The sequence below is a fragment of the Scatophagus argus genome, chromosome 5, assembly GCF_020382885.2.
Source record: "Scatophagus argus isolate fScaArg1 chromosome 5, fScaArg1.pri, whole genome shotgun sequence".
NCBI lineage: Eukaryota > Metazoa > Chordata > Actinopteri > Scatophagidae > Scatophagus > Scatophagus argus.
Window position 1 is genome coordinate 561,292 of NC_058497.1, and position 26,345 is coordinate 587,636.

The following is a 26,345-nucleotide window of genomic DNA, read 5'->3' on the forward strand; positions in this document are numbered from 1 at the left end:
ACACACACACACACACACACACACACACACACACAATGAAACACTCACAGCACACCATAGACTGGCACTAAGTGCACTTTATTTACTTTACTTTGTGTTTTATATTTTTATATTTGTCATAAGTGTTCATTTTAAATTTTTGCTGCTATTTATATGTGTGCATTTGAGAATGTTTACAAAATTTCGTTATGCTTGCATAATGACAATAAATACTCTTGAATCTTGAATCTTGATTTATATAGCACCAATTGACAAAAAAATTGACAAATGTATCACTTTCCAACAGAACAAGAAGGTCCACTCCAGAATAGTTTGTGTGGGAAGACAGACAAACACAGACAGAAAGGGGAAAAAACAAATAAATCCACAGTGGTGTAATCCTCCACCATCCAAACACTCCTGACTTTGGCAAGAGTTTGATTTATCAAGGTCTATACTACATTTTATGGATGCCCTTAATGTGATAGATAAACAGATGGTTCATCCAATCACCAGCCAATTATTTTTGAAAGTTTGTCCTTTTCCAAACAGTTTCCAAGGACAACTTATCATATGATTCTGTGTAACCAACCATCTGGTACGTCTGGTTACACTGAAGCATAAATTAACTTTTCAGCTAATGGCTGATTTTTAGATTATTGCTGTATTACATAATCATTAATTATGATATTATTATTCATTTGATTTTCAAAATATGTCATCACCCACACCATGACATATCAATGAAAAAACAAAGACCAAACTAGCTCAAAGTCCTAAAGCTTGTAGCTGAGGCTGAAAAGAAGAAATATGCATTCTTGATATGTGTAAAGAACTTTTATAGAAAGAGAAGAGACATCTCATATTTAAAAACTATGCAATAGGCTTTTTAAAGATAATGTTATGTGACCCTAAGAAGATGAATGAGCAGTCTCATCAATAGCACCTCAGTGCTGACTGGTCTTATAATCATCCTCAACTGAGTTGAACACAGGTGATTAGATTTCACTACAGAATAATCTCAGCTTAAAGCTTAAGTTACTGGTCTTATCAGAGTTGTCAGCTGCGCTTATGGTGAGTTTCTGTAAACAAATTAACCATTCTCATTGTAATTTGAAATACAATAAAACAAATCATTCTGTATACCATACCTACATTCTCAATGTTGTGTTTTGGCACAGAGGAAAATCAGACTTGGATACACACACAATACTTGGTGACAGTAAGAAAGATTCAGATTATCACCAAATGTATCATGGTTTAACCATCTCATCCACTCACAGATCATCCTCCATGGATCATCATCCATGGATCTCATCCACCCCTTGGCTCTGGATGTTGTAGGACTGTCATGGCTGACACGCCTCTGTAACACTGCATGGAGATCGGGGACAGTACCTTTGGAGTGGCAGACTGGGATGGTGATCCCCCTTTTCAAAAGGGGGAACTAGGGAGTGTGTTCCAACTACAGTGGGATCATACCCCTCAGCCTCCTTGGGAAAGCCTACCCAGGGTGCTGGAAAGGACAACAGTCTGTGCAATAACTGGAAAACAAAAAATAGTCTGACTCTTGACTTCCCTTTATGAAACCAATTCCTGTTAAAAGTTATTCCACACAAAGTATTTATGCAGTGGAGAATCTTACTGTAAAAAGACCAACATAACAATATCTGTTTATGTTAGTCAGTGTACTAAGTAGTGTAAGAGTACTGTAAGTACCTACAGTGAGTCCTGAATCAACTGATGGAAAACAGCTCCACCTTCTGGTTGCAGGACCTCATTATTTAACCTTGCTGTTCATATTGGCAATTCCAGCATTGATTAGAGCCAAAAAACATGTGCTTATTACAAATATTAGGTTAAGGACAGTTTACATGATGTCCTGCAGTAAAAGTTTTCTTTCTTTCCTGGCATCAGGTAAACACCTAAAAACTTATCTCTGTTTGTCAGAACTACAAATCTCAAACATTTTTTTTACTATTTTATTTTTTCTGACTTTTTTGCTTAAGTGGGGACAACTGAATTTTAGTTTAAAAGCGAAGACGTTTCACCTCTCATCCAACAGGGTTCCTCAGTTCTGATTAACTGGTCAGGAGTAACAGGTATTTAATCTATGTGGTAGACCCTTCCAGCCAACATGTTCTCACACACAGCCATCATGTGACTTGTTAGAGTCTCATGTGTCCTGGTGGGTCTTCAAACCAACCTTTCATCATGTGACTTGTAAGGGTCACGTGGTTCCTGGGGGGGGGGGGATCTGAAGGCTGCACATTAGGTGGTTGATAGTCGTGGAGCAGGACAACTGAACCACACTGGGACAACACGAACCTCAACAGACAATCAGAACACATGGGTCAGAAACCTTTCTGACAGGGTTTTCACACAAGCAAAAAGGATGTCCTGGCCAAGGGACTCAATTTTGCCATAACACCAAAATAACTACCAATTTTCGACTTCATAACAGCCACAGAATCTGCCATCAGGAAGAACAATCTCCCACAACCAGAAGCCAAACAATTCCTACTTAAAGTCTCAGCAGTGCTTTCCAGTGTCAAATTGCCACTATCCAATATTACTCCACAAGAAAGGAAGGTGGTGATGACTCTCAGTCGGGACCAGAACATCACCATCCTACCAGCAGATAAGGGGAAATGTACTGTAGTCCTAAATACCCCGGACTATCAGGCAAAAATAACCATGCTTCTCAGTGATGAAACCACCTATGAGATACTGAGATGAGAGCCCATAAACATCTATAAGAAGAAAGTCATCATCTGTTTGCATCAGCTCGCCAGATCCACTACCGCCTGTACCCCAGGGAGGCCACACCATACCATCATGTGACTTGTTACCTGGGACTCCCAACCAGTTTATCAGAATTGAAGAAGCCTTTTGTCTTCGCTTCTAAACTGAAGTCCAGTTACCTGAACTTAAGCTCTTGTACTTACTGCTGCTTCACTTCTAACTGCAACTTTCATAAACATGTTCTGTTGAGAACACGGACTCACTTTTCTATAACTTTCTGTTGCTTTTACTCATGGCTAAGGTTAGCATACTTAGCTCTGTATTTGGTGCAATAAATGTTGCTTTATATTGTACTTCTTTGGCTTTGCCCCTCCCTCATTAGAACGAAGACATAACAGCTTGTCCACATTAATCAAGAACATTTATTCACATTTTCATCTGTTATTCAATTTTTTTCTTTATTCTTCAGTTTTTTGTTTTTTGGTCATTTTGCTCAGCTACCGCTATTAACATGACTAGCTACAACCATTTGGTTAGAGAGATGTGTCACGTCTTGTGTTTAAGTTTAAAATTGTTTTCTTTCTGTCTGTCTTTAGTTCTACAACCACATTGCATCAGTGTTGGCCAGTACTCTCCCCATATTTGCTCTTGTGCTCTTTTGTTTCCCAACCTAATGTTTTGCTTTGTCCCTGTGTGTCTGGATTGTCTTTATTATATTTATTTATAATATACTTGTGTGTATGTGTGTCTAGAGTTGGGCATGGTGACCTCCTTTCCTTCCCACCTTACACACCTGCACATTACCTCAATAAACTCCACCCTCACCGACAGTATAAGAAACTGGCTCATCCTCTTCATTATCAAATCAGTCAGTCAGTTTGTGGTAAAGTTCCTCCTCCCTGGCTTACACCATTAACCAACCAAGCCGCTTATCTGCCACACCAATGCCTCTGGGATCCTGTTCTGGACTCTGTTTGAGTTTCTTTGTACTTGTAATGTGCTGTGATGTTTGTTGTGCATTTTTGTAATGTGTAGTGTTTATCTGCTGCGTGTTTCTGTATTTATTTGTGTTGTGTATATTTGGCTATATTGCAGGTATTTGCAGTACTTTCATATATTTTCATTTTATTTTCTAAAAGCTGCATATGCTGTTTCAAATTGTTTTCTTCATTTGCTTGTGTTTTGTCTATCTGCATTTATTTTCTTAAGTTACAGTGTGTTTCCTCACATCTGCACACCCCACTTAAACAAGTTTATCTGTTTGCAAAGATTTAAACATTTAACTAGTCCAATATTATTACAGACCCATGTGTACAATATGATATATTGTATGTAGATTCTCTTTTGAATGTATTTATTCTCTCTACCACTTGAAATGAAATGTCGCTGTGAGCCACCCAACATGTATTCTCCGATAGCTGTGATTGACTATGCGCAGATCTGGCTTATTGTGAACAAGTCCATTGCACAAGTTAACATCAAGTGCAGCATATACCAAGGTGATGCACTATCCCCATTGCTGTTCTGCATAGGCCTAAACCCCCTCAGATCATCACAAAGAGATGTCACAAATGTCTTCTATATGGATGACAGCAAGTTGTATGCCAAGAATGAATGAAACATTGACTCACTGATGCTCATCACCAGGATCTCCAGCAACAACATCAGGATGTCATTCATACCAGGTAAGGGTGGTCAGAGGGTATCAAAGAGGGGGAAGATGATCAGAGGGTAACATTGCTGATGTTCAGGACAGCCACAAATACCTTGGGATCCTGCAGGCAAGTGGAAACCATGAGGAGCCCCCAAGGAAGTCAGCCAACACAAAGTGATGCAGGTCCTGAAAAGTTGGCTGAATGAGAAGGACAAAGTCCCACACACAGCCTGACAGAGGATGGACACCCAGCTGGCATAATAAGTCGGTCAAAGGAGGAGATAGAAGCCATTGATGTCATGACAAGGAAACTCCTCACAATGCACGGAGGGTTTCATCCTATGTCCAGCACCCTGAGACTATACACGAAGCAGAATGAGGGAGGCCAAGGAGTAATGTGTAACAGAACCACTGTCCAAGATGAAACAACAAGGATCCAGGAGTATATCAGGAAGATGACCCCCAAAGATGAACTACTAAGTGAATATAATATATGATGATGATGACGAGGAGGAGCATGAACCATCATGGAGGGACAAGACCCTGTACAGCATGTACCACCAACAGATAGAAGTTGCTGATTTCAAGAAATCCTATGGAAGGCTGGACTAAAGGACAGCACAGAAGCACTAATCATGGCAGCACAAGAACACGCACTTAGTTCAATAGAGGCTAGGAACTATCACACCAGACCGGACCCCAGGTGCAGGCTGTGTAAAGATGCACCTGAGACAGTTCAGCACATAATACCAGACAAAAAAAAAAAAAAAACAGGATCCAAGCTTTAGAAAAACACACACATACCACCCCAGGGGTGAGAGGGAGTTTTTTTTTAATATACGTAAGATACTATTATTATTATTATTATTATTATTATTATTATTATTATGACATTTTTACAGTGTGATATTACTTCTTATAAACATGTATATGAAATGTTTGTACAGGCAAAGAGACTTCAAGAATCAAAAGAAAGAAAAGCATGGTGTATGTTCTTTCTCTTTATCAAAAAAAAATGTTGTCTCATTGCATTTTAATCTCAAAGGCTTCATTTGTGTATTACAATCATTAAGATTTTCTTCTGGGGGTGAATGCTCCTGACCACCTTACCTAATTTTAGTTTCATATCAAGTCACCTTTTCATCAAAACTGATGCTTGAAAGCAAGTTCCAGACTTTGTATCAATCATTACAAGTGCAAGTTAGCAAGTTGTTGAATGTTTTTAAAACAACAGTTGGTGTATTTCTACATACTTATAATACTGCATTGTTTGTCAGACATATACAAAATTAGTTAAAAATCAAATGCAATGCATGAAGAATACATTGTTAGGACAATGTACTGACTGTGCCTATAAGTATTTGAAATGAATATAAACATAATAATATTCAACTATTAGAGACTGAAAAACTTAACTTTCATACATTAATTAATATTAGGAGTCAAGTATACTGTAGTCGGTAATAAACAAATAGACCTGTAGTACAGTAAGTAAATAAACATGCCCACCCAATAATTATTATTATTATACAGCCTCAATTCAATCTTAAATTGCTAGAAATATTACATACTGCATTGCATAGGTATAAGATTTAGAGATTCATGCAAGAATGTTCTTGGCAACCTCAGCTGTCCACTCCCACACGTATACATGACATGCTTCACTTTCCACAACATTTATCACAGATCATCCCAAAATAATGGAAGCTGCCAAAAAATACCCATCTCTCTTCTGCTCTGAAATGAAAATGTTGTGAAAATGTTATAATATCTACGTGGAAGGCAAAAAGGATTGAGACAGCCACCACAGTGAACAGGTAGTCATGTCTTCACATGTGCATGGAGCTCAAACCTCTAATTTGCCTCCTTGGAGAAAGACTGAACAAAAGAAAGAGGCTGATGAGTGTGAGAGTTGAACAGTAGAAAAGTGAATGGTGACACATGTCTCAGCAGAAGGTGAATGACCCACCTCTTACTCTTCAGACTAATGAGACAGAATGAAGTCAAAGCTACAGCAAGGCAGCTACAGTACCTCACATTCTGACACTGTCATCTGCCACCTCCACTGGCGCAAGTCAGACCACTGGAGGGGCCGTCACCCACATAAATGTCACACACTGCAATGATCTACTCTGACTAACTGCAAGCTTTTTTTGATTTAAAGTCATTATATTCACTGTTAATGATCATTATAAAATAAATTAAAAACTAAAATCTAAAGGCTTTATTTCTTTACTTAATAACCTGTCTATAACCTTATATGATGGGAAATTATAGTGATGGCACAAAAGCTCATGGAGTGTCTAAAATGGAAATTCAATTCAATTCAGCTTTATTTATAAAGCACTTCAAAAACAACATCATTGGCCAAAGTGCTGTACACACACACACACACAAAAAATCAAAACAAAAAAAATGACAAAAATAAAAACAAATTAAAAGGCAATAAAAGAGATAGAAGAATGTAAAAACAATAAAAAAACTATGAAAAAACAAAAAGCCAACATCTCACACTGAGTTGAAAGCCAAAGAGAAGAAATGCGTTTTAAGAGAGGATTTAAAAACTGGAAGTGAGTCTGCCTGCCTAATCTTCAAAGGCAGCTCATTCCAGAGCTTTGTGGCAGCATCTGAAAAAGCTCGCTCACCTCTCATTTTCCTCTTTGTCTTAGCGACAACCAATAATGACTGGTCTGCCGACCTGAGAGCACATGAGGGAGTGTAGGGCTGAAGCAGGTCAGACAGATATTTTGGGGGGCGAGGCCATGAATACATTTAAAAACAAATAAAAGAATTTTAAAATGAATCCGAAAACGGACAGGGAGCCAGTGACTGGAAGCTAAAATCGGAGTGATGTGCTCTCGTTGTTTGGCCCCAGTTAAAAGCCGAGCAGCAGCATTTTGCACCAGCTGCAGACTGGATGTGATGTCTGACTCAACCCAACATAAAGTGCATTGCAGTAATCTAAGCGAGTCGTGATAAAGGCATGGATTAAAATCTCAAGATGATGTCCAGAGAGAAATGGCTTGACCTTGGATAGCTGTCTCAACTGGTAAAAACTGGACTTGACCACAGATTTAATCTGAGTGTCAAATTTCAGGTCACTGTCCAGTTTTACTCCAAGGTTTATAGCTGTGTGTCTTACATATTGTGTTAATGGACCAAGATCTACGCAGGCTCTGGAGGCATCACTAGGCCCAAAAATCATGACCTCAGTCTTTTTATCACTCAAAAGTGGAAAAATTTTTGACATCCATGCCTTCAATTCTGCAATGAAATCGAAGAGTTGGTTTGCAGAGAACCCATTTTCCTGTCTCAGTGGCAGGTAAATTTGACTGTCATCAGCGTAAGAATGAAAGGCAACACCACGCTTTCAAAAAATTGTTCCAAGTGGAAGCAGGTACAGGAAGAAGAGAAGAGGACCAAGTATAGAGTCTTGAGGCACTCCACATGTGAGAGGTGCTACACCAGAGTCAGTGGCATCAAAATGGACACAGAAACTTCTCCCTGTAAGGTAGGACCTGAACCACTGTAGGGCACCACCCTGAATGCCCACCCAGTTCTCCAGGCGAGACAAGAGAATCTGATGGTCCGCCGTGTCGAAGGCTGCTGTTCGGTCCAACAGAACCAAAGCAACACATTGACCAGAGTCTGTGGCTAAAAGAATGTCATTAACAGTGCCGACTCAGTACTGTGACAGGCTTAAACCCAGACTGGAAGATCTCAAGTATATGGTGCTCATCTAAGTATGAATTCAGCTGACGGTAAACAATTTTCTCTAAAACCTTCGACAGAAAGGGGAGTTTAGAAATTGGCCTAAAATTAGAGAGAACAGAAGGGTCTAACCCAGGCTTTTTAATTAGTGGTGTCACCACTGCATGCTTAAAACTCACAGGTACAATCCCATTCGACAAGCTACCATTTATCATGCTGAGCACATGCGGTGCCAAGGTAGGGAAAACCTCTTTAAAAAGACGAGGTGGCAGTGGGTCACAGGGAGACCCAGAAGGCTTTACATGACCAACTGTATCTCTCAAGGACGGCAAACTGATAGACTCAAACTGGTTGTTCTCTCATTCAGTAATGGTTTAAATGCAAACACACACATGCAACATGCAACATGCAGTGAAACACACAGGAGCAGTGGGGGAGCATATTGGGGGTTAAGTGCCTTGCTCAAGGGCACATCAGCCAGCTAATGGGGGGAGGGGACATTATCACTCCACCACACTCAAATTTTTCCTTCCTGTCCGGTGGGGGAATTGAACCAGCGACCATTATGATAGCAATATTAGCAACAATAATAATGGTAGCAGCTGCAGCAGAGTAGTAATAGAATTAAAACAGATTATGACTGAACAGTAGTAATTGCAGTAAGTTTTGAGCAGGAAAGCAGCAGGAGGTCCAACCACAATCCATGGGAACCTGCAAGACAAGAAAGCACAAGGACTCCAGGGAAGAAGTTGAATTAGTGATATGCATTAATGGGACATAAATGTGTGCAGAAGGAGAGGGAGAGGAAGAAAGAGCTCTGTGCATCATGGGAGGTCCCTCGGCAGTCTAAGCTTATAGTAGCATAACTAGGGGCCGACTTAGGTCAGCCTAGGCCAGGTCATAAGCTTTATCAAAATGGAAAGTTTTTCCATGTTTTCATGTCTCCAAGACGTGCCTGAAATTTGACTAGCTGATTTGTTTCTTCTAGTTTCATTGACAAGTACAATAAGTACAATTGTGTGTCATCTGCATAACAATGAAAATGTATGAAATGTTTTCTTATAATATCACCAATGGGGAGCATATAAAGGGTGAAGGGTGACGATGTATCATTAACATGAACAAATTGAGATCAATCTGATAAATAAGACTGAAACCAGCTTAATGCAGTTCCTTTAATGCCAGTTAGGTGTTCCAATCTGTGTAATAAGATGGAATGGTCGATGGTGTCAAATGCAGCACTAAGGTCTAACAGTACAAGGAGATAAGTTCCCTGTCTGATGCCAGTAGGAGGTCATTTGTGACTTTGACCACTGCTGTTTCTGTACTATGATGAGCTCTAAAGCCAGACTGAAAATTCTCATATAAGTTATTATTTTGAAGAAAGTCACATAGCCGATTGGCGATCGTGGAAGGTTAGATATAGAAAGAAATGAAAGGTACTGGTCTACAGTTGCTTAAAAGCTCTGGGTCAAGTGTGTTTTTTAAGGAGAGGTTTTGTGGTATAATTTTTAAGTAAGTTGTGATGAGCTAAAGTTGTAGTATGCAATGCCATATGATAGCATTAAGTAGTCATGTTATGTTCTGATTATGATTGAAAGAAAAGCAAGAAACAGCTGTATTAAACAGATACAACTGTTTAAGGGCCTGTAAGCTATGGAAGGTAAAATTGTGTAATTTTGAAACTGTTTTATGGTAGTGAAAGACTGTCTGTGGTAGCAAAACACTGTTTATGTAACCTCATTATAATCACTGTGAGCCTGAAAAGAACATTTTATTGTAATCTTGCATAAAACAATTATTTTTAAAAAATGGCACACAAAGAGGCCTTTAAATAATGGTGTCTCGTGCCAGCTGAAACTTAGGCCAAAACTGGAAGCCAGCCCAGGGAAGAGAAACATTGGTGTAAACTGTGCTTAAGATGCAAATAAAAAATAAATAAATAAAGACAAACAGGTGCAAGAAAAGGCCTGTGGAAAGTCCCCAGCAACCCCAGGGCAAACTGACCTAATGGTGTAAAGAATCCCCAACCTATCCAGTGCAAGAAGAGAAACCTAATGGTGTAAGAAACAAAGATTGTAAAGGGATGGACAATAGGTGTGGAAAGGTCCAGACCCTAAGGTATATAATGTGAAGCCACCAGCTTCAAAACCCTTCATGTGTACTCAGTGTATATTGTGAACGGTTTTCCTTTTTTGTCAGCATTAAAGTCTTTGCTGCTCAGAATTCTGTCTCCTGTTGATGATTCCACTGGGCTTCGAGAGAAGATTTTTCTGAACAATTAGACACAGCTAAAACTTAGAATTTAATGTTTTGTGGCTCTGAGCCTTGGCTTTGAGTCCACACTACACAGCTACTTTAAAGGATTGGGTTACATAGCCTGTTACTAGGGACAGATTGATCATGTCTAATAGACAAGTGCAAGGGTAAGGATAAAACTTCTTTCAGTAGCTTAGTAGGGATGGGGTCTAAGAGGCATGTTGTTGGCTTGGATGAATATATAAGTGAATATAACTGATGGGGGTCAATAGGAGAAAAGCAGTCAAGATGATGATCTGGTTCTACTGTTGTTTCTAAGGCACCAATGTTTGGATGCCGATTAGTACCAGTTTAGGTCAGTAGGTGTTGAATTTTGTCTCTAATGTTTAAAATATTGTTATTAAAAAAGGTTATAAAGTCATTGCTGCTGAGGGTCACAGGGCTCAATAGCACTATGGCTCTCTGTCAGCCTGGCTACAGTGCTGAAGAGAAACCTGGGATTATGTTTGTTATCCTCAATTAATTTCAAGTAATAGGCTGCTCTGGCAGCCCGTAGGGCCTTCCTATATAATCTAAGACCGTCTTGCCAGATTGAGCGAGATTCATTAAGTTTGAAGGTGCACCATTTCCTTTCACGATTTTGTGCATTTTGATTTAATTTGTGAACCTCTGTATTATACCAGGGTGTAAGTCTCTTTGGTTTTGGCAGGGCAACAGATTCTATCATTATCCTTAATGAGCTTGCAGCACTGTCCACAAAATGGTCAATTTGAGACGGACTGCAATTGGCATAACACTTTTGCTTAGTGTTGTGATGTTCACTAGTATCAGGATATGATAATGAAGTAAATGACAGTAGAACTGCTTCTTTAAATTTAGCCACAGCACTATCAGACATTTATCTAGTGTAGGAGTTTTTTCTTGGTGGTACGGCAATCTCAAAAGTTATTAAACAATGGTCAGATAAAAGAGGATTTTGCTCAAAGACTATTAAATGTTCTACTTCAATGCCATATGTCAGAACAAGATCAAGAGTGTAATTGAAGCAGTGAGTAGGTTTATGTACATACTGACAGAAGCTGATGGAATCTAATAGGGAGATAAATGTTGCTTAAAGGCTATCATTATCTTCGTCCATATGGATGTCGAAAGTGTTGCTGCTCCTGGTGAGGTTGTTCGTTATGCGGACGCCCAGGTACCTGAAGACCATTTCCACCGCCTCCCTCCGATGTGCAGAGAAGGGGGAGATGTCTGCCCCTTCTGAAGTCATCTCCTTGGTCTTCTTCACGTTGATGTAGAGGTTGTTTTCTCTTCACCAACCCTCAAGGTGTTCCACCTCCTGCCTGTAGTCAGGGACCACAGCTGTATCATCTGCAAACTTCACAATCAGGTAGCTAGGATGTTGCGCTGAGCAGTCGTGTGTGAGCAGGGTGAACAGGAGGGGGCTCAGCATACAGCCCTGGGGAGAGCCGCTGATGAGGGCGATGCGGGAGGAGGAGATGCCGTGGATTCGTATAGACTGTGGCCCGTCCGTCAGGAAGTCCAGGACCCATTTGCAGAGGGTGGAGCTCAGTCAGCTCATTCAGTCAAGAGTATTGAGTTTGTGAATCAGTGTCTGTGGAATGATGGTATTAATTCAATTCAATTCAATTCAGTTTATTTATATAGTGCCAATTCACAACAAAGGTTATCTCATGATACTTTCCAATTAGAGCAGGCTGGACCAAACTCTTTAATTAAATTAAATTAAAAGCCGATGTGAAATCCACAAAGAGCAGGCGGACATAAGAGTCTTTAGTCTCTATGTGGGTGAGAGCTGTGTGAACCACAGAAGATATGGCATCCTCTGTGGATCAGTTCTTCCTGTATGCATAGTGGTGTGGGTCCACAGTGACGTCTATGCAGTCTTTGATGCAGGCCATGACCAGTCTCTCGAAGCACTTCATGACTATCGAGGTGAGGGCTACTGGCCGGTAGTCATTCAGGCTCGTCACTGTGGAGGTTTTGGGGATGGGGATGATTGTGGCGGTCTTCAGGCAGGTGGGGACGGCTGCCTGTTGGAGAGAAGAATTGAAGATGTCTGTCAGCATCTCTGTGAGTTGGTGTGCACAGCACTTCAGCACTCGCCCCGGGATGTTATTGGGACCTGCAGCTTTGTATGGGTTTATCCCTGGGGAGTCCTCCTCACTTCTGCTGGGGTCACGCTGGTGGGGATCTTCATCTGGTGGAGGGGTGAGTCTGGTGCTGAGGGGGGTGTCCGGGTCCTCAAAGCGGGTATAAAAGTTGTTGAGTGCATCGGGCAGAGAGGGGTCCCTGGGGCATTGTGCATCTTTGGTGTTATGGTCTGTGATGCACTTTATGCCCCTCCACATGCTCCATGGATCATTGGGCGCAAAATGTCCCTGGATCCTCTGGGCGTATGTGGCCTTGGCCCTCTTCACTCCTGCAGACAGCTCTCTTCTCGCCTTATTTTAAGTTCGGCTATACGTTAGACGCTTGTTCACACAAGCGAGGCAGGGAGATGCAGGAACGTGAGAAGCCACTGCACTACTGCATGCCACTGTCTTGTATTAATTAGTTAATATGTTAACTATTTGGCGGTCACACAGTGACTGAGGAATGTGTCAGTTGTTCATGAATAAAATTAGTGGAAAAATTATAATCTGTACCACATTTTTTTTAAACCATGGGAGCATAGGTCAAACCCACAGATGTTCATGTGAAATTCCAGGCTAGCCACCAAATGTTTTCAAAGACACCAAATGCCAAATACTGAATTGCTGCACAATGTCATATTTCTCTAAATGAGCATTAAAGATTATGCTTTCTTTGTCATTATGCATATTCTCACAAATTCATACAAGAGACCATGGCAAACACACAAGAATACAGACTTAACAAAACAAACAAAATCAAAAGAGGGAACATAACTTGAATGCATTCAAAATAAAAATGAAAAAAACATTTCCCTACAACGAAGCATTATTATTATAAATAGGTACATGACGTATCATATAAATAAACATCATTTGGGAACCGCAAGAAGTTTCAAATCAATGCTGCTTAAGTATTGGGCAGATTGACTTGAGCCTCACTGACTGTGCTGACTGTGCTTAATCTCCAGTCATACATTCTGTCTCTTTAGTTAATATGTTAACTATTTTGAGGTCACAAAGTGGTTGAGGAATGTGTCTGCTGTTCATGCATAAAGTTGGTGAAAAAATCATAACCTGTACCACATTTTTTAAATATTTTTTAAAGCTGCAGGACACCAACCAGCAACAAGGAACTCTTTGAATGAACTGTGACAAGGTGTTGTTCTTTTCCCCCTCCCTCTGTCTTCTGTCTTCCGGGAACATTAATAGGCTCCATGCCGAGTAATGTGACCAATTGAATCATCCTCGCCCTGGAGCTGGAAGCTGCAGATCGGAGGAGCAAAGAACGCCGTCCTCAGTCCAGCTCCCACTCTGAGGAAACCTCTCTGTGATACTCTCAGTTTCTGCACAGGACTCTGGGATTTTACACCCCATTCTCCAAGGAAGCAGTGACAATCTTTCCATGTGCCTCGGCCCCCTTGCCCTCTTGGCAGACCTCAGACCAGCTCTTTGAAAAGGTCACAGGGCCTTTGTTGAGCCATAATTGCAGTTCTAGGTGAGTACAAACTCCAGCATGAGATGCATGGCAAAGCTAAGGCCCTGATACGAGGACAATGAGTAAGTGATCATCTGTGATCTGATCAGTATGTAATCTGTTAAGGAACCTCACCTCTTACTTTGTTGAATCCATAATATGAAATGTGTGTGTCTGATGACAACATTTATGTGCACTTCACAGACTTTGTTAATTACATATGTAGTAAAGAAATAGTTTTCTAGTTGTTTTTTTATCAGCTGAAACCATTTCAGCAACCCAGCATGGTAAACAGACTGTGGGTAATTCAGATAGTAAATGACAAGCATGGGCAAAAAGAGATTTAAAAGTCAAGACAGCATTTCCATTTTTATTAAATGATATAAATGATTAAATAGTCATTCTATTTCAGACACGTCTGTTGTGCAATGAAGTGTTATAAAGAAGGGATAGAAAAAGTGAACAGCTGCAGACTGAACGTTACATAAACATTTCTGCGCCCCTCTGCGTTAATAAAGACACATTTCCACTAACTTGCTCTCTTTACTTGCATGTTAGTACAGACAGGTTAGAGATGGGAAAATGGCTGACTAGGCAATGTCTTGCAAAGCCATCATTACGAGGACATGGCAGTAATTCCAAATATTCTTGCAGCCTTAGGGACTTCACACTCCTCAGAGCAGTTACACAATGTGCTGTTTGTTTGCATTGTCATACATCTGAAGAACTCAGAAAGAGGAAAAAAATGTTAATGTCTTTACAGTACAATTTCATTACCTTCATCGTGAAGTGATACTTTGAGCTGAAATTAGGATGCAGCAGTTTACTTAAATAAGTGAGGAGATTTTCACAGTTAAACATAGTCAAGCTTCAAAAACACAAATATGTGAAAGTAAACAAAGACACAGTAAAAAAAAAAAACATTTCAAGCATCCCATGATACTCAAGCACAGTGCTTGAAAAAACATACTTTTTCTGATTGTGTGCACTTAGTTCATAATGTGAGTTGGAAAAAAAACAACTCACTAAACACAGATATTCATTAAGCATTCACATCCAGCATTTGCATAAACTTTGCAGAGACTTTAACTTAATTTTGTGTAAATAATAAGCACACACCAAAGACTGATCTCTGTCCTTGTCACTACCCTGTCTCCTAGAAATTCAGATCAAAACTTACTCATTTGCATTGTTTTGTTTTTTTTTTTTACTGAATATAATGCCCTAAAATTACATTAAATGAGGAAGCAAAAGTTTTTAATGATCATATCTGCAAATGTTTAAGCTTAACATTTTTATTTAAAGTTCTATGTTCTATGTTATATTTGAGTGATATTTATAAATGTATAGTTTTTCTTTTATTAAAACAAAAATCAATCACAAACAAAGCATTTCACTTGTTTCTCTACGACATGTTCTCATTGGACAAGTGGTGGTGTTGTTATTGTATCGTCATTACATCATATAGGTAACATTTTATGTCTATTATTTTAGACACATTAAACATAAATCTTTTACATCGCCAGATTATTACAATTATGAAAATAGGGTAGTTTTTGCTAAATATTGAAAAGGTCAGCACTAAATTGAAGAAAAATATATGTTTACTTTTTTATCAAAACCACTAATATTTTTTAACCACAATGCTTTTCTATCCCTTAACCTAACTACACATGTATAAAATACTTCTCTGTTGTTAAAGTCCTGTGCTTTTTACACCCACACAAAAAAATTCTCAGAATTTTCCAGTGTTAAGCAAAAGAGTTAAAATATAGAGCTGAAATCACACTGTTAAAAGTTGATTGAGTTAAACAGAGTTGGTAACAATCACGACTCTCCTAATGCATCCCCCTGGATTTATGTCTCTAGTGTTACACAGAGTTCACTTTTAGTTCTGGACAGAGTTATTTAACACTGGATCTGAGTTGTATTAGTATCACTTCAGGAAGTGTTAATTTAACTCTGCAAAGACTGGGACAAAATAAACACCATCATAGTCTGACTCTCTCAGAGTTGATTTAAATGATCATATTGATAAACTGCCTGCAAACACTACATATACATGGTACATATTTTAAGTTCACACAAAGCAAAACTGGACATTATACAAGTTGTGACTCTTTCCGTATGTATGTGTTTACTGTATTGTAAACTTTAAAGCAATACTGTGTAACTTTCTGGACAAAGATAGTTGATTGCTGAGTCTCATTCACAAACTGACAAGTTCCACAACTTTGAGTTGGTCAGTTAGGTCCAATGCCAACCCAAAGACAATCCATTAAATTAGCATAAATAAATGCCCTCTAATGTTGACATTTTGACATTCCGAAAACACAGGACTGCATGGAAAAAAATCTTAAGAAAATAATAAGAAGATCAATATAGAGATGTTGGTGGGTGTATTTTTGAACAGAAACAAGTTAATGGTTTCCTCTTTTTCCCAGCCTTTATGATAAACTCAGCTAACCTTGTCCTGACTCAAACGCAGACAGACAGCTCATAGATGTGAGACTATTATTGATGTTGCCATCTCACAAGCGCATGAAGCAATGTGTAAAGTATCTGTTTTATGTGCTTAAGGGCTAATGTCCATTGTGGTGACTGACTTACCCAGTGACAGCTCTGACAGACTGAGATGCTAAACAATGAAGCTTCCACCAGCACATGGCTCTCATGTGATGACCTCAGTGACTGTTATCAGGCTGCTGTTTCCCCCCAGCCTCAGCAAAAGACAAACTTCTTACTAAAATCAACTATACATTCACTTGAAACGCTCCTTATTATCCAGCTGTTACTGTAGCTTATGTCCCATATTTGTTCTCGTGGGTTAGTATTTGCTTCACAGATGAACACAGAAAATGGTCTAATGTTAATTTAGCTGATTTAATGATAAATACTGAACTGACTGAAGAGGTCAGTTGTTGTTTTTTTTTTTGTTTTGTTTTGTTTTTTTTTTAAATTTAATCACCCATACCAAGTAACTAATTTATTAAAATATTTAAACTGGGTGAAACATGCTTTAAAAAAGTACCAGGTATTTGAATATGCCTTTTTTGTCATTACTGTGTTTAGTTTACAAACAATTCTACTAGATGATTTTTTTTAACTTTTAAAATTGTTTTAGCTTTACTTCTCATGTCCTCAAACTGGATTCATAGTTTCGTTCAAACTTAAAATCTCCCACTATTTCTGATTTTTGTAAATGAAAGCAATGATAAGTTCATAGCAAATGCATCAAAAGAAGTTGGAAGTGCATAATGAATGCATGTGTACAAGGATGGTAAATGTATATTGTAATTGGTGAACAAGATGAGTGGAGAGCCATGCAGTGCAGTAAGTTTAAAGCTCCCTGCAGATGAAAGACGCATTCCTACTCTGCATGTCGCGTGTTCCTCAGACAGATTCCCAGCTGGGACCTGCTCTAATCTCCTGGCAACAATATTGACATAGAAATAGAAACTCTGACGAGGACAGGACTCTAGCTGTCTGGCTGTCAAGACTGCACATACATCTGGTGCTCTGAGTTCTGTTACATAGGACATGTTTAAACCAGATGCATGTTGATTCAGTAGATACAGCTTAAATTTGGGATTTAAAGGAAAAGTTTGGAAATATGTTTGTTTACTAAACCCAGACTTTCTAAAATGTCCCATAAAACCCATTAGATCAATTTATCAAAATATATATATTTTATTTTTATATCAAAATCTGATTACATTTTCGGTTAAAACAAAACTGAAGTGTTCTTACGTAAACTTGAAGAAATCATTTTCAATATTAAGACTCCCACCCATCAATCATTTAAGTAGCACAGAGCTAGAGTTAAGATTTTATGTCAGAACGATGCTGTCAGATCAAGTTACTTATTTCCTTGTGGACAGTTAAATTTAACATTACAAACAACCAGCTCAGTTAGCCATGCAGCTAACATTATCAGCTGACTCAACACCAAGAGCCAAACCCACCAAGAGCCAAACCCAAGCCAGACAAAAAAACTACCTTGGTGCTGTAAGAAAATAAGTCTAGAAGTCTTAAAGTCTGGCTAAAACTGTGAAGGTCATTTTGCTGCTACAAGGATGACCAGTTGTCCTATAAATTCAGATGGTTTTATCTTTTTGAGATCAAGAATGCACAGGTGTGGACTCATGAAGTCACTTGACTTTGACTTGAACAACAAACACACAACACAAAGATATGGTTTTGCTACATCACTTTTTGTCTTTTTGAAAATAACCTTGTCTCTGTACAGTACTTGCAATTAGGTGATGATATTATTATTTTACAGTTGTCAGCAAGTGACAAAAACAAGTAACTAAAAAAAATCATACAGTTTTGGACCAGTCTTTTATTTGGTTCAATTGAAACAGTCACTGAATGTTTCCCACAGCATGCTTTAGTTGTCTGTCACAGTCTGTCAGTCCACATGGGAATCTGACTGTTTACTGTGCAAAACATGTCATTTGTGATTATGGGCTGAAAGTAGAACATTGGAAAGGACAGGATAGCATATGTTGGATCCAATTTGCAAGTCAGGATTAGGCTATGGAGAAAGACCTGAATCAAAGAGTCAGCTCTTGTAAGTGTAACATGGTAATTATATTTAAGCATATTTGGTCATATTTTAGCACGAAGTCTTGCTTTTATTTGTTCCCATTTGCCCTCATTAAGTTAAACTTGAATCAGCCTGTATCTGTTTCAGATTAAAAACCATCATAACATTACAACTACACCAGCTAGGGGTGCCTTTGTGAAAAATAAAGACATGGCATTGGAATGTCCCAACAGCCAGCTTCAACAACCAGGGGTTGGATCGCCCCTCTTTGGCCTGCTGCCCTTTGACTCCTGGAGGACAGTCCCATGTCCTTGCTTTGGGCTGTGCACATCTGGCCCACATGGGCAAAGTCCTGGCCACCAGGTGCTCATTGATAGACCCGTTTTCTGGGAGTGGTTTTCAAGGCAGGACCACGGTAGCCATCAAGGTCTTCCTGAACTGCACTTTGCAGGTGCAGCCAAGTGGCAGACGGTCAGGATCGGTGGTCTTCGGATTCCATCTCTGATTTTTTGTGGATGATATAGCCCTATTGGCGTCATCCAACAGTGACCTCACACTGGGACAGTTTGCAGTGTGAAGCTGGGATGAAGATCAGCACCTCTAAGTCTGAGGTCATGGCTCTCAGCCGGTGGATTATCCACTGGAATTAGATAGGCTTGTAAAGGAATTTACAATCAGATTTCAATCAGATTGTTTCTGCGTTGTTGCAGTTGTTAAACTTTGAAGATGGCCTTGTGAGTATTGAGAATAGCAACTTTTGGGTTTAACACCGTTTGATCAGGCTTATTCCTTGATGCATGCTTTGTTGTCATGGTTCCCTCATTGTAACTAAAATAATAGTGGCTGTTTCTCGACGTAACCCAAATGGTTTGGTGGTGTAAAATTGTAGGAAATTTGTGTTTTACTTCTTTTTTTTCTGGGCGTGGACACCAAATATTCTCCCCATTATAAAACAGAATCGGATTCAAGATTCAAAATTCAAGAGTCTTTATTGTCATTATGCAAGCATTATGAAATTTTGTACAGATTCTCGGCTTAAATGCACACCTATAAATAGCAGCAGAAAAATTAAAAATGACCACTTAAGAAAATATAAAAATATAAAACTCAAAGTAAAGTGCACTTAGTGCCAGTCTATGGTATGCTGTGAGTGTTTGATTGTGTGTGTGTGTGAGAAGGTGTGTGTATGTGGCTAGAGGGGGGGAGGGTGCATGTGTGAAGTCCTGTAGGGGGGTGGGAAATGAGTGGTTCACTGCAGGGGGGTTATTGCTTTTACAGCTCTGGGGAAGAAGCTGTCTCTGAGTCTGTTTGTGCTTGTTTTAATGTTCCTGTACCGCTTTCCTGATGGAAGCGGTACAAACAGTTTGTTGCCCGGTTTGTTCCATCGCCTCCCCCAGTATACAGACGGGAGTGTGTTCAGTCTTCCTGGACCTCCTGTAATCCACTATGACCTCCTTGGTCTTGCTGGTGCTCAGTATGAGGTTGTTCCTGGAACACCACTGTGTCAGGTTCTGGACCTCATCTGTGAAGTGGGTCTCATCATTGTTAGATATGAGACCCACCATGGTGGTGTCGTCCGCAAAGTTAACGACCATGTTTGTGGGGTGGATAGCAGAGCAGTTGTGTGAAAAAGGTGAATAAGGCAGGGTTGAGCACATAACCTTGCGGCGTGCCAGTGTTGAGGATCAGTGGGGCAGATGTAGACTCCCCTATCCTCACCACCTCGGGCCTGTTGGTGAGGAAATCCCTGATCCAGGAGCAGAGTGAAGTTGACAAACCCAGGTTGTGGAGCTTCAAGGCCAGCATATCCAGGGGAACAGTGTTGAAGGCTGAGCTGAAGTCCACAAATAGCATCCTAACATAGGTATTAGCATGCTGCAGGTGAGTCAGGGCCGTGTGAAGTGCTAACGAGACAGCATCCTCCGCAGAACAGTTCTTCCTCTAGGCAAACTGCAGAGTGTCCATGTCAGCGGGGATGGCGTCCTTGATGTATCTTAGGAGGATCCTCTCGAAGCACTTCATGATAATCGGGGTCAGAGCGACAGGTCGGTAGTCGTTGAAGGCAGGTTATGGTTGATTTCTTGGGCACAGGCACAATGATGGTGGACTTCAGGCACACAGGGACCGTGGACAGCTGCATAGACAGGTTGAAGATGTCCAGAAAGACTCCTGCCAGTTGGTCAGCGCATGACTTCAGAGTGCGTCCTGACACCTTATCTGGACCTGCAGCCTTGTTGATGTTGATCCTTCTCAAGTCGGAGGTCACTTGGTGCAGCTGCGGGACGAGAGGCTGATGCTGCACCTCTGGCTGAGGAAGATATGCAGTTTATGGAGAGTCGAAGCGTGCGAAGAAGCTGTTTAAGGTGTCAGGCAGAGTCGGGTCGTGGCCCACCTGCTTGTCATTGCGCTTATAGTCCGTGATGGTCCTGATGTCTTTCCACATGTTACGTGGATCATTGATCATTTTACATGAGTAGTGAAATGTAAAGTATAGTTTCATCAGTCAACACTGAAGCTATTTCTGGACAAACAATCGCTGACCATGTCTACAACATGTTAATTACACAAATTTGGGGTTCGAAGTTTCAGCTAGTTTCAGCAGTTTTAGCTAGTTTCTCCCCTGCTCTTTAAGCCTCATATCCAATTCTATACTGGATGCAGAGATTAAATTATCATCAACATTCACTGATTCTTTGTGACGCAAACCTTTCCACAGTCCGATTAAATATGGATTTTGGACATTGGATATGAATATTATAAGCAATTCTATAATGTTATCTTTTATCATTTCCTTTCAGGATCATACTGACTTACCCAGCTTGAGCTCCACCTGCAACCATGACAACCAAATCCAATAGTAGTGTTCTAGGTGGTAAGGCCTCCTCCTCTCCTCTCTTGTCCTCTCCACCACGCCAGCGCCTGGTCACCAAAGATGGACATTGTGTTCTTCGTCCACCTCAGTGCCCTTCAGGCTTGTGGCGTGGGGCATCAGGCAGAGCCTGGCTCCTGGCCCTGCAGGACCTGTGGGGATTGTTGGTTGGCCTGCGCTGGAGATGGGTCCTACTGGCCTTCTGTGCTTCTTTCCTGGCCCACTGGCTGCTGTTTGCCTGCCTATGGTACATGCTAGCCCACCTTAATGGAGACCTGGCCGTGCAGGACCATGATGCTCCCCCACAGGGACATGTGGTTTGTGTGAAGCACATTACCAGCTTCACTGCCGCTTTTTCCTTCTCCCTGGAAACACAGCTGACCATTGGCTATGGCACCATGTTCCCCAGTGGGGACTGTCCCAGTGCCATAGCACTGCTGGCTGTGCAGATGCTGCTGGGGCTCATGTTGGAAGCATTCATAACAGGTATAATGCTTCTATTCCTAAAACCTTCTCTCCACAAACATCATTAACTCTGAGATGACATTCTCCAACTTAAGTTTAATGGGCACATTTGGAGCTAAATTGGAGGCAATATTTAATATTTTAGTGTATTAACCAAATATTAAGAAATTCAAGGACTAGATATTTACATATTCACAACAGCAAATGTTTGAATTTAATGTCAAAGTCTTCAAAATGTTCAACATCAAATTGTATTTCCTCTTCCATCGATCTCAGCCCAAGCTTTATGATGTTTAATCTCAAACAAACCCTTTCTTACTTTAACTTCAGTAAGAGCAATCTCAGACAAACCTAACCATACCCTGAACAACAATATAACCCCAGCTTCAGAGGACCCAGGACTAGGAAACACCCAGGGATAAAACAATTTGAAGAAGAGGCACAAATCAGTCTAAGACCTGTTCTTATATTACAGACAGACTATTACATTTGGAGAGTTTAATTATGAGTTGCTTCTCACCTTAATGTTCAGACCAAAAAATGTTTAATTGAAAACAGAGGAATGTGTGTTTATGAAGCACTAAATCACTATGAAATACCTGTACTGAAAATGGTTAATTGTTTAAAAGCCTTTGATGAAGACAAAATGCGACATCTCCTGGGCAATCCTTGGTATTGCATTTGCATGTAAGGATCCAATACTATGACACACTAAGATATTGTAAAAGTAGTCCCAAAAGCTGCCATTCTTAAAATTTTGTTCATTAAAAAATGTCTTATGAAAACTGACCACTTAAAAGATGTACAGCTCTGCTTTTAAACAGTGTAGCAGATCATCCCTAATCTCACACCATTATGAAACCTCTCTACTATGACAGTGACATAACCAGTTGCAGTAGGACCTTATAGTTTCCACAATGCAAGTAACTAAATATATTCACTGAAGTCCCTTAAGTAAAATTTTAGGATCTTTTACACTGGATAAATAAATTTTCTTTTATTTCATATATAGTTGTTACTGTACAGATTAATAGTTTGCATTAAAAAGCATAAAATGAGTTTATCATAAATATATATCATATCATATTGTAAAGATTAAACCAGTGGTGCTCAGCCTCTTGGCTTGTGAATTCTTACAAAAAAACTATGTATAATTGGTGTCCCTTGCAACATTTAATATGTCTATGAATTGTTAGTAGTTCCACCAAAGAGACATGCATGGTCATTTGATTAAGAGAACATACCTAATATTTCACACAAACACACACAGATTTGTGTGTCAGACCTTCGTTTTGTTTATGTTTTGCCACATTGGACCCATGGATCCCTAGACCCATAGAAACTAGTGGACAAAACAACCTGACATTACCTATAGAAGATAGATTTCATGTGACACATGCTGGCCCAACACTAAATCCAAAGCCAAATCTAAATAAATGAATAAGTAAAATTGTGCCTCTTGCACATTTTTTGGCTTTTCCTGTGGTGCTATTGTCAAACCTTTGCAATACTACACAATCAGATTTAAAAAAGAAAAGAAAAGAAGAACAAGAACAAAACCATCCTCATCACACTGAAGTCTCATTTTCTTAAACTTCAGGTGCATTTGTAGCCAAGATTGCACGTCCCCAGAAGAGAGCAGGAGCCATCCAGTTCAGCCCCCAGGCAGTGGTGGGCCAACACCAGGGCCAGAAGTGTCTCATGCTACGAGCCACCAACCTGCTGCAGCGACCTCTGGTTGACGTAAAGGTGAGTGCTGTGCTCTACCAGGAGCATGAGGGTCAGGCCCTGCACCAGACCTCTCTGGACTTCCACTTGGATCATCTGGGGCAGCAGCCCTGTCCCTTCTTCATCTTCCCACTGACCTTTTACCACCCGCTGGACCGCCGGAGCCCTCTCTACCCTGCTCTGTGTGAGGGCATGTCTAAACACTTTGAACTGGTGATCTTTCTGTCAGCTTTGCAGGAAGGAACTGGTGATTCCTGCCAGAAGAGGACCTCCTATCTGCGCCAAGAAATCCAGTTTGACCGTCACTTTCTCCCTGCTTTGGGGCTGGATGCTCGGGGTAAATTCATGGTGAGCACCCAGCATTTTGACACAGCCCACTCAAAAGAGCCTTTGAACAAGGACTGTGTTGTGCAGATCAATGGTGATGGCAGTGACAGGATGGAGTAAGGATACCGAAGGGGAGGTCTCATAGGGACAGAGGGAGTTCTGAAGGATATCTGTAGAGAGCAATAGCGCGGCACATATTTTTGTCAGAAGATAAGTCTACTGTTTAAACATAAATTTAGATTTAACAAATTAAGTAATTTTAAACTATAATGTATATCGGACATGGCTGCTGCAGACTCCCTCAGCTCCTCCTGGAGTCCCTAGAGCAGCAACCAGGGTATGATCCCCACTGGCTTCTCACCCATCAATATATCCAGTTGTGTTGGTTTGATGAATATATCTAACAATATTCGAAAATATGATTATATATTTTAATTAGTGGTGGCACAATCAATTTCAAATTCAGTTCCAGAGTACTTCATTGTTACTACCTGATCAAATGTGGTCGGTATCCTATACTATATATATATATATATATATATAGTATATAATGTAATATATAACAGTCACACAGAGAACTTTCACCAACAATGCAAATTTTGGGGAAAAAATTTGGGGTTTTAACTTTATGTCACATTTAGTAGTCAGGCAGTTGTTTCCTGCAAAAAAACTGGAGAAATCGCTGTACACTGCACAGCTACAAATAGCACACAAAGGCTAGCTGGTGAACATAGTGGAGTATTTAGCCACTAAATAGCCAGATATTTCTCTTGGAATTTGGTGGAGACTGCAGAGATAAAAGAGAATACATTTTAAGATGTCATCTTCTTCTTAAAGTCCCATTTGTATTTGAACATTTCTGACTTTGTTGTCTTTTTTTTTTTTTTTGTGAAAGATGCTTTGACCACATAAAATTTTATAGGTTGTAGAAAAAGATTCACCCATGACTGAATAAAGACAGTTCATGTGATTTTCTCAGTCCATGGGTGTACAGTCTCAGAAAGTCATATTTGACTTTAAAGAATGAATTTAAAATGCATTGTGCCATCACAGTTTGAATTTAAAATTTGCATACATGCATGAGTACATAAGACATTCATAGCAGCTGTCATAAATTGTTGATAAAGCATTTCTGATTGTCTTGCAAGACATGACACAACATTCATAGCCAACCTTTCATAAATGTGGAAGACAGAATGACGATAACTTGTCAAAATAGTCCAAGTCCAAATGATCTCAAAGCAACATTGCCGTTTTTGTTTTAAACCTGTTACCCAATCATGTCACATCTGAGTCAATTATACATTGAGCTGACCAGTATTTGTGGACCCTGGAACGGTTGAACATTCCCATTTGAGTGTAGGCAAGGTAGCATAAGATGAAAATTACCTGCAAAGGTTACATTATAAAACATAAAAACATTTTTATGAAATATAAAAATTATATGTTTGCCCATGTTCTGTCTCTTTGGCACTGGACTTGCCCATTGACTCAGATGTGACATGCTCAGGTAACAGGTTTAAATCAAAAATTACAATTTACAATTTAATTCAGTTTGTTTATACAGTATAGCGCCAATTCACAACAAAAGTTATCTTATGACACTTTCCAGTTAGAGCAGGTCTAGACCAAACTCTTTCATTAAATTGTAATACAGAGAGCCCAACATTCCCCCTTGAGCAAGCACTTAGCGACAGAAATGCTGCTTTGAGATCGTTGGACTTTTATTTTGACGAGTTATTGCCATTCTGTCTTCCACATTTATGAAAGATTGGCTATGAATGTTGTGCCATGTCTTATGAAATGGTCATGAATGCTTTGTGAGCAATTTATGACAGCGGCTATGAATGTGTTATGTACTCACCCGTCAAGTAAAGTGTTACCTATTAAATATTAGTTTGATCAATTCAGTTTCACAAACAATTTTCCAAACTTTACATAAAAATTATGAACATACACTAAATTAAATAATTAATTTAACCAGGTGCTGTGTGCAATTTGAAGTTTTGAACTACAAATTCAGATGTATCTAAAGAACAGGATCAGTTATGATGGGAGTAGTAATGCATGGAAATTATAAGGTTGGCACCAGGCAGATGGAGGTGGGGATAGTGATAAACTCTGTATTCTAACATCCATGTCACACTTGAATGCTCTACAAGGCAGTGTGGTGGTGCAGATGTTTGCAAAATGGTTTGGGGTTTAAACCTGACCAACCAGCTGGGTCCTTTTCTGTATTTGCATGTTTGCATGGTTCCCCATGCCTGCAAAGGTTGTCTCTGGGTGCTCTGGTCTCCTCCACCAGTCCAAATACCAGCATGGCAGTTTTAATTAACACCTTTAAATGCCTCTAGGTGTGAAAGTTAATGTGAAAGACAACACTGAGATAACAGCTATCTTAAGAGGCCTCTTTTGCCAGAGATGTA

At 39.9% G+C, this 26,345-nt stretch overlaps 1 protein-coding gene across 1 annotated transcript; it reads left to right on the forward strand.

Moving 5' to 3' along the window:
- Positions 1–13,596: 13,596 nt before the first annotated feature.
- kcnj13 (potassium inwardly rectifying channel subfamily J member 13) lies at positions 13,597–24,417 on the forward strand. The gene is made up of 3 exons (XM_046388078.1): positions 13,597–13,999; positions 21,329–21,885; positions 23,465–24,417. The coding sequence occupies exons 2-3, from the start codon at positions 21,369–21,371 to the stop codon at positions 24,037–24,039; spliced, it is 1,092 nt and encodes a 363-aa protein (XP_046244034.1). The 5' UTR covers positions 13,597–13,999; positions 21,329–21,368; the 3' UTR covers positions 24,040–24,417.
- The last annotated feature ends 1,928 nt before the right edge of the window (positions 24,418–26,345 follow it).

Coding starts and splice junctions, on each gene's coding strand:
- kcnj13 (XM_046388078.1), top strand. CDS start 21,369: ATGACAACCAAATCCAATAGTAGTGTTCTAGGTGGTAAGGCCTCCTCC. Junction 21,886..23,464: donor GTTGGAAGCATTCATAACAG/GTATAATGCTTC, acceptor CTTAAACTTCAG/GTGCATTTGTAGCCAAGATT.